Source organism: Parasteatoda tepidariorum, chromosome 7 (assembly GCF_982258835.1).
Source record: "Parasteatoda tepidariorum strain Cologne lab strain chromosome 7, Ptep-v5.0, whole genome shotgun sequence".
In the NCBI taxonomy this organism is placed as follows: Eukaryota; Metazoa; Arthropoda; class Arachnida; order Araneae; family Theridiidae; genus Parasteatoda; species Parasteatoda tepidariorum.
In genome coordinates, this window is record NC_141761.1 from 87,468,759 (window position 1) to 87,478,459 (window position 9,701).

The 9,701-nt window shown below is 31.5% G+C and overlaps 1 protein-coding gene across 9 annotated transcripts in view; it reads right to left on the minus strand.

The window, feature by feature from the left end:
- Positions 1-9,701, minus strand: part of LOC107439667 (uncharacterized) — a 392,882-nt gene that overhangs the window by 43,158 nt on the left and 340,023 nt on the right. For all 9 annotated transcript variants that reach the window (XM_087168223.1, XM_087168215.1, XM_087168217.1 and 6 more), the window contains 3 exons: positions 3,331-8,727; positions 1,793-1,831; positions 152-174 (listed from right to left, as the gene is read on the minus strand). In XM_087168223.1, coding sequence (XP_087024349.1) covers positions 152-174; positions 1,793-1,831; positions 3,331-8,727 — 5,459 coding nt within the window. The remainder of the gene's footprint in view (positions 1-151; positions 175-1,792; positions 1,832-3,330; positions 8,728-9,701) is intronic.

Genomic DNA, 9,701 nt, shown 5'->3' on the forward strand with positions numbered 1-9,701 from the left:
CTAAAGAATTTTTAAAAAAAATGTAATTATGATATTGAATATACAACAGTTATAATTCAGTTAGTGATGAATTTCGTTACACACTAAGAGTTACATAACCAATATATTTATTTTAATAAAAAGGAATTGACAAACAAAATGGATTACTTACAAGTGTTTCATCAATTTCTTCGACTGAAATAAAAAAAAAAATATTTTTAAGTAATGTAGTAATAAAAGAAACTAATATGCATAGAAAAAATACTCCTTATCAATCACTATTTAGATTAATTATATTTTATATTCTACACTATTCATTTCGCAGACAATTTTTAGTACTTTGAAGCATGCAAAAACAATTAAGTGGTGATTGTGCAAAATGCTACACTTGTTACGAGTTCGTGTCTGATCAACACCTCTTAGAAGAAAGAAGGCCTCAGCACGGATCAATTTAGTAGTCCGAAATAACAAACATAAACTGCGCAGTGGATGAAAAATAAGAAAGATGTCACTACGTTCGAGCTACTAAGCTGCACAGTAGTGGTTAATACGAAACCTGTCATTACATTTAACTACTAAAGGATTAAATTACTTGTTTACGGTAATCCGTGCTACCTTTTCTATCATGTATTGGTTTCAGTCACTGAATGAAAAATTAATTAACAGTAGTAGCAAAAATGTAAGATTTGTTTGGTCTTAAATCTTCTATGATTTAAAATTATTACATTTTCAATCAAAAAACATTAATTATTATTCTTCTAGTATCGATATTCAAATGAAAAAAAAAGCGTATAGTAAGATCTAGGAAATATATCTGTTTCTGCTTTCTGAACCAAATACTTGAATAAAAATATTATAAAACAAACATCTTATAAAACAACAAACTTAAGAAGTTTTCTAAAAAATACATTTACACTAAATAAGTATAAATTAGCAATTTGTAAACCGATAATAAATGCGGAAAAAATGGAATTTAGAAGCCTCACTGTTGCGATAAATTTTTAAATGGTATGGGTTATTATTCAGTGTTCCCCAATCCCCGGTCCGCGGACGGTACCGGTCCGTGGATCAAATGGTACCGGGCCGCAGATTTCACTGAAACTGAATTTAAATTCCTAGGTTTATACCAAAAATTAAAAATGTATCTGTGTTACTTAAAAAAAGGGCTACCGAAGGTAGTGACATAAATTTTTTAACGTTTTAAAACGATTTCCCCTAGTTGGAACCAACTCATTGCAAAGAAACAAGCTCAGGGTTCCCATTAATTTATTGTTCTAGTAAATTAAAATGTTAAATCACTTTATATTTATATTTTGGTGTAACTGTATTTTATTTTGAAGGCATGTTTAAATACAATTAAATTAAAATTAATAAATCAAAATAATCTAAAATATAAATAATCAACGTCCCCACCCCCTCCTACGGGCCGCGTTATAATTATCAAACGTTGACAGCTCCGCAGTGATAAAAAGGTTGGGGAACGCTGGGTTATATTATCTTGTTTCTATTATTTTCGCTATATCTAAAAACGGACGCCAAAACAACACTTTGGCGCCATTATATCGTATTACAGCACCGGAATTTTTTTTTTTTTGCTTGGCTTCTAATTGAATTTATGCTGGCGTCATCTTCGCAAGGACGAAGACTTGTCTATTTCTTTATAATCAATTAATATGTGAAGATAAATTTGGAAATAAATAAAATTAATTTGGGGAGATGTTGGGGATATGATAACAAGCGACGGGTAAAACGTAAGTATTTTTTCAAGTTAATATTATAGCGGAAGTAAAAAAAAATAAAAATGAAATCTTACTTTCTTCTTTATGTTTTGTCATCGTGATCTTTGCTTCTTCTGAAATGAGAAAGAGAAACATTTAATATATTTGAATGCAAAAGAAATAGTACATTTAGAATAATTTTTAGTGTAGCGTAGCTCCGTTTATATCTTAATTTAAAAACTTTTTAAGACAACCGCATCTGAAGAGTTCTGATTTTTCAGACAAATGGAAACTTTATTTTATCAATCATATTTGAATAATAAAAGCATTGTACATGCCGTATCAAATAATTTTCTCCTAAAATTGATTTCCATTGTTCATACGCTATGAATATTCTTCTTCACTGTAGTCTGTATGCGAGTGCCCGAATGAATTTAAAGACTGATTTGAGACGTCTTTCAATTTGTTGGCCACCTGTCTTATCAGAACTGGTCAAAAGTATTGAAAGTCTTGCGGCTTTGCGGAATTTTGTTTTTAATGTAAATTTGTAAATTTTTCTCCTTTTGTTTTCTACTTACAACTGTAAGCCTCATGCTATACTTTGTGGTGCATGAGGAGTTTTAAGTCGTTTAAATAAAATAAAAAAATAAAATAAAAATACGCTATGAATCTCTAATTGTGTAAATTCTGATAAGATATATATTCAATACTTGCTTGTAGATTAACTGAATCAGTACTTTTCCATCTAACCGGAGCAGGCGATAAAGTCGCCTATGCAAAACTTACTGAATACAAGTAAATTCAACTGTTTTTTTTTATTTTTTATTTTTTTTTTAATTCTTAAATAATATTTTCTTCTGAAAAAAATAAATAAATCGATAGAATAGTTGTAATTAAATGGAAAAATACCACTGGATCTATTGACGTCTTATACAGCTACTGGAAAGTCCATTTGTATTTACTTTTTGAATACGTTTAATTTTTAATAGTTTAATCTGTTATTGCACTAATGTTATTATACACTTTTATTATACACTTTTTTTCTCCTCCTCTTTTTTACATAGCTTCTATTATAGCTTCTTCAGAATTATAAAATCATACCTATTAGAAAATCACGTTTAATAGAAATTACAGAAAAAAAATATGGGTTGCCTTTTGTGTAGTTGTTATTTGGTATCTACCATATTTAAATCATACTAATAAAATAAAGATTTCTATTAAAAAAAATTACAGAAACAGCATTTACAGAAGATAACAGATTTACACTCTTAAACATTTAAGAGGTAATGTTTGTTGATATGTTTGGTTGCTCTTTCGGATGGATGCTGTCTGCTAAAAACATCGGAACTATTATTTTGTTAGTTTCAATTAGATCAAGTTATTGATCAAAAATTGTTTCATATATATTGTTGAAAATAGTATTAATCTAGGCGAAATTCAATGCAGAGATGGTTAGAGAACTCATTCTAAAGTATTGTAATGGTAGTCTAATATTTTCTATACATGTCAGTATAATAATTTAAAACTAATGTTTGAATTTAGTAGTTGAAAATTTATGGGCCAATTCAACAAAATAATAACGATGAAAACATTTATGATATTCATTTTTATATTGAGTAAAATAAATAATTACCCGAAGCTTCTTCCACTTTGTAATCAGGTTTCTCAGATGATAGAGAAATACTAATTGATTCTTCTTCATCAGAGGGCAAAGTAGTTTTTTTCTTTTTAGGAGCCGTTTTAATTGCGAAAGTTTCTTCCACATCCTCGAATGTTTCAGTCTTAGTTTCACTTACAGATTCTTTTCGGCGCACTGTAAAGGATTCATCAACAGATACACTTTCGACTTCTGTTTTCTTTTTAGGTTTCTTGATCGATACCCTTTGTTCTTCATCTGGTTTCTTCTGCACAGTGACTTCAGCAAACTCTTCTTCAATCTTGGGTTTGGGTTTGTCAGATGGCAAAGAGATACTCAGTGATTCTTCATCTGACGGTATGGATTTCTTCTTCTTCTTTGGTGCTGTCTTAATAGCAAAAGTTTCTTCGACATCTTCAAATTGTTCGGTCACAGTTTCAGCCACAGATTCTTTTCGGTGCACTGTAAAGGATTCATCAACAGATACACTTTCGATTTCCGTTTTCTTTTTAGGTTTTTTGATCGATACCCTTTGTTCTTCATCCGGTTTCTTCTGTACAGTGACCTCAGCAAACTCTTCTTCAATCTTGGGTTTAGGTTTGTCAGATGGCAAAGAGATACTCAGTGATTCTTCATCTGACGGTATGGATTTCTTCTTCTTCTTAGGTGTTGTCTTAATAGCAAATGTTTCTTCGACATCTTCAAATTGTTCAGTCACAGTTTCAGCCACAGATTCTTTTCGACGCACTGTAAAAGACTCATCAGTAGTTACGCTTTCGACTTCTGTTTTCTTCTTTGGTTTCTTAATAGATACCCGTTGTTCCTCCTGTGTAGTTACTTTTTCAGGTACTTCCTCTGCTTTCTTCTTCACAGTGACTTCAGCAAACTCTTCTTCAATCTTGGGCTTTGGTTTATCTGACGGTAGAGAAATACTCAGTGACTCTTCGTCTGACGGTATAGATTTCTTTTTCTTTTTAGGTATTGTTTTAATGGCAAAAGTTTCTTCTACATCTTCAGTTTTGTCAGTCTTAGTTTCACTAATAGATTCTTTTCTGCGCACTGTAAACGATTCATCTACTGGAACATTGGCAACTTCAGTTTTTTTCTTTGGTTTCTTTATGGAAACTCGTTGCTCTTCTTGGGGAGTACTTTTTTCTGGTTCCTCTTCAACTTTTTTACGCACAGTAACTTCAGCAAATTCTTCTTCTACTTTAGGTTTTGGTTTTTCTTCTTGAAGTTTCAACTGTAATGAATCTTCTTCCTCGGGCACGTCTTTGACTTTAGGTGATGGTTTTTTAGGTAAATCTATTTTAAAGGAAGCAGGTTCAGGCTCTTCAGTTTCAACGGGTTTCTGAATAATTTTAAATTCTTCCTGGACCGTGTCTTCTTTCTTCTTAATATCTTTTGATTTCTTGATGCGAACTGTTTCTTCTTTCTCTTCCACAACTTTCTTAACAGTAACCTCAGTAGTTTCTTCGGATATTTTATACTCTTGGGGTTTTACTTCAGGTTGAACGACCAAATTGGCTTCTTCTTCCACAACGTGTTTTTTGGATTTTGGTAACGAAACTGCAAATGTTTCTTCAACCGGTTTATCTTCTTCCTCTACTGTTTCCGTTTTCAATGGAACTTTAAATGTTTCTTGAACCTCCTCAGGTTTTTCTTCCTTTAAGTCTCGTTTTTTAGGTTTTAATTTTAGTGTTGCTTTTTCTTCTGGAATTTTCGGCTCCTCTTTGGGCTTTATCACAACAGTTGCCTCATCTGCAGCAACCTCTTCAACTGGTTTAGGTTTTTCTTTTTCCAGGACAAGTTTAAATGACTCCTCCTCAAATTTTATTTCTGGCTCTTTTTCTTTTTCAGGCAATTTCACAGAAAATTGTTCTTCAACTGGTTGAACAGCGTCAACTTTTTCGGGTTCTTTTTTCAAAGGAATGGCAAAAGTCTCCTCAACTGGTTCATCACTTACTTTAGGTACAGGTTTTTTCTTCAGTCGTTTTGTGACTGCTATTTCTTCAACGGGCATTTCGATTATTTCTTCTTTTTTAACAGTTAAATCCGCTACCACTTCTTCCTTCTTGTACTCTCTCACTTCTTTATTTTCAATTGTAAGTTTAACTGATTCTTCTTCAACTATTTCAACAACTTGCTTCGGTTTTTTCAGACCAACGGTGAACTTTTCTTCTACAGGAACTTCCTCTGGTTTTTCTTCTTCTTCGGGTTTCAGTGGAATTGCAAATGTTTCTTCTGGAGATTCAGATTTTTCTTTCTTCAACTTGGGTTTTTTCTTTTTGACCACTGTGGTTTCAGGTTCAGGTGATTTTTCAACAATTACTTCTTTCTTAACTGTGATTTCAGCCTTCTCTTCTACAACTTTTTTTGTTTCTTCAGCAGCAGGAAGCTTGACTACATCTTGAACTGTTTCGTCCACTTTTTTAGGCTCTTTTTTCGGTACTTCCATCGAAAATGATTCTTCGACTTCTTTTACTGGAACTTCTTCTTGTTGATCTTCTGGTTTTTCAGTAACAGGAATTTTAAAAACTGATGGAGTAGTTTCTTCGACAATTTTCGGCTTTTTCTTTTTAGCAACAATTTTTACTTCGGTATCTTCTTCGACCACTGGTTTTTTCACGGTTACTTCAGCTACTTCCTCAGTAACAACGTAATCCTGCTTTTCAGGGGCCACCTTCAAAACTTCTTCCACATGATCCTCAGTGACAACTTTTTCCTCTTTTTTATGAGTTTTTACAACAAATTGTTCGACAACTACTTCCTCACTTTTTTCTTCACTTTGTTTATCTACAGGCATAGTTATTTTATACTCTGCTTCTTGGTCAGTTGTTGGCTCTTCCTTTACTTTTGGTTTACGTTTTAATTTTACTTTTTCTTCGACCATCTTTTCTGGTGATTTTTCTGTTATAGTAGATGTTAGGGGTGACTCTTTCACGCTGTCTACTTCAACTATTTTTTTCACCGTTAAATCTACAGTTTGTTCTTCGACTGAGTATTTAATTGTTTCTTGAGATGGAATGAGAACTTCTGCATATTCTTCGCTTGATGTTATTTCTTTAGGTTTTGGAGCTATAGTCAACGAGAATAATTCTGTCTTTTCCTCTCCAATCGGTTCAGTTTCTGCTTCTTCAGGTTTCAGAGGAATTTTGAATTCTTCGGACGGAATGCTCTCTTCTTCTTTAACTGGAGCTTTTTTCTTTAACTTTATTTTAGCAGTTTTTACGTCCTCTTTCACCTCTGTTTTTTCAAGTTTTGCCTCCTCTTTTAACGTAATCTTTATGATTTCCTCTTCAGTTTTTACTTCCTCTTTAGGTTTTTTCTTTATCTTTATGCTGGCTTTTTCAGATATTTCTTCCGGCTTCTCCTCTTTTAATGACGGCTTTCTTTCTAACGTAATTTCAGTGGGCTTTTCTTCTTCTTTGGGTTTTTTCTTAATTTTTAAAACAGCTTTTTCAGATACTTCTTCAGGGTTTTCTTCTTCTTTCAAAGACGGTTTTCTTTCAATTGTAATTTCAGTTGGCTTCTCTTCTTCTTTAGGTTTTTTCTTAATTTTTAAAACAGTTTTTTCAAACACTTCTTCAGGCTTTTCTTCTTTTAAAGACGGTTTTCTTTCTATTGTAATTTCAGTAGGTTTTTCTTCTTCTTTAGGTTTTTTCTTAATTTTTAAAACAGCTTTTTCAGACACTTCTTCAGGCTTTTCTTCTTCTTTCAAAGAAGGTTTTCTTTCTATTGCTACAGTGACCGGCTTTTCTTCTTCTTTGGGTTTTTTCTTTATTTTTATAACAGCTTTCTCAGATGTTTCTTCTGGTTTCTCTTCTTTCAAAGACGGTTTTCTTTCTATAATTATTTCAGTTGGTTTTTCTTCGTCTTTAGGCTTCTTCTTAATCTTAATGATTGCTTTTTCAGAAATTTCTTCGGGCTTTTGTTCTTCTATTAACGATGGCTTTCTTTCGACTATGATTTCTGTAGGTGCTTCTTCCTCTTTTGGTTTCTTCTTAATCTTTATAACTGCTTTCTCGGATGTTTCTTCCGGCTTTTCTTCCTTTAACGATGGTTTTCTTTGTAATGTCATTTCAATGGGTTTCTCCTCTTCTTTAGGTTTTTTCTTCATCTTTATGACTGCTTTCTCAGATATTTCTTCTAGTGTTTCTTCTTTTAGTGAAGGTTTTCTTACCACTTCAGTGGGAGTTTCCTCTTCGATAGGTTTTTTCTTAACCTGAATGACGACTTTTTCAGATATTTCTTCGATCTTTTCTTCTTTTAAAGATAATTTCCGTTCGATGGTTACTTCAGAAGGCTTTTCCTCTTCTTTTGGTTTCTTCTTAATTTTTATGATAGCTTTTTCTGTTGTTTCTTCAGGTTTTTCCTCTTTTAAGGATGGTTTTCTCTCTAATACCACTTCAGCAGGTTTTTCTTCTTCTGAAGGTTTTTTCTTAATTTTTATTACAGCTTTTTCAACTGATTCTTCTAATTTCTCTTCCTTGATTGAAAACTTTCTTTCGACTTTGATTTCTGAAGGTTTTTCTTCATCTTTGGTTTTCTTTTTTATTTTGACTATTGCTTTCTCAGTCTGTTCTTCTTGCACTTCTTCCTTTAATGATAATTTTCTTTCCACTGTTATTTCTTCAGGCGTTTCAGTTATTTTTGGCTTCTTCTTAAGCTTAACCACAGTTTTTTCAGTTACTTCGGTTGGTTTTTCTTCTTTTAATGAAGGTTTTCTTTCCTGAATAACTACTTCTGCAGGTTTGTCTTCTTCCAGAGGCTTCTTTTTCAATGTTATTATAGTGCTATCGGTGGTATCTTCAGGTTTTTCCTCCTTCAAAGATGGTTTTCTCTCAACAATGAGTTCCGTGGGTTTCTCTTCTTTTTCCTCTTTAGGCTTCTTTTTTAGTTTAACGACTGCTTTCTCAGTTGTTTGTTCTGTTTCTTCTTTTATTGAAGGTTTGATTTCAATTACAGCTTCTTCTGGTTTTGTATCTTCCTCAGGTTTCTTATTTAATTTTAGAGCGACTTTTTCTAACAACTCCTCTGTTTTTTCTTCCTTAATCGAGGGTTTTCTCTGTATTGTTATTTCATCTGGTTTCTCTTCCTCTTTAGGTTTCTTTTTTATTTTTATTTTCTTATCTACGACATCTTCCACTTTCTCTTCTTTCAGCGAGGGCTTTCTTTCAATAATTATTTCTTCCGGTTTCACTTCTTCGATGGATTTTTGAATAATTTTTAAAGATACTTCTTCAGTGATTTCTTCTGGCTTTTCGTCCTTGATGGAAGGTTTTCTTTCAATTATTATTTCTTCTGGCTTCTCTTCTGTTTTGGGCTTCTTCTTAATTTTCATAACTGCTTTTTCAATTATTTCTTCTACTGGTTTCTGTTCTTCAATATTTTCTGTAAATAAAAGGCATACAAGTTTTGTACTATAGTTTTTAAATTGAAATGAGGATATTTTTTTTTTTTTAACTGCTTGATCTTCAACTATTTTATTAAAATGTTATTTATAACAAAAAGAAGAATTTCATGCATATGGTATTACATTTTAGAAAGGTTTTTAAAGATATAACATTGGTAAGAAAAGGACATGAAAATAGGAAAAATAAGGTAAAATGGGCATTTTTATAAAATAAATAAATGCATGCGAAAGCCAAGTATTTTTTAAACAAATGAAAGATTATTACTATCCTGAGTAGTAAACACCAAATATTATAAAAGAAAATTCACAAACTATGAATTGACAATTGTATGAAATGTTCATAGGCATTATGTTCAGGAAAAATATAAGAAATTAAACTTTCTGTAGTTTGGTGTAAAATATTTCTTTACACCTGAATCCTGATTTTTAATAATATTGACTTCTGTGTAATAAGTAATAAAAAGACAACCTAAATAAAACAACTTATTAGACAGAAGTCATCAATAGGTGATTTAAAATTTAGTGGCAAAAAAATGTATTGCGAATTATAAAATAAAACTGTTTTCTTTTTTTTACAGTTATTTATATTAACAAATAACTGTTACTTTCTTTGAATAAAATTAAGATTTAAAAGCGTTAATAAGCAAAATTAATAAGCTCATTTAGTAATAGCATTAAGAATGAATAAAAAAGTTAAAAATTGTAAGTTTCTAATTTTCATTAATTGCAGTATCCTAGGCATAATGTGCAAGAGCCAATTCGGTTCCCAGCTGTCAGAAAATGCAAATGCTTGTTAAAGTCTGCAAAACAAATAAATAGTTATTTGTATGAGTTCTTAGTAGACATATTTTAGTAGAATGTTACAATTTATAAAGTTTAACAAGAAATAAACACACTTCAATATTTTGAATCACACGATGATTCATAATAAATAATTCAAATTAAATTTGAA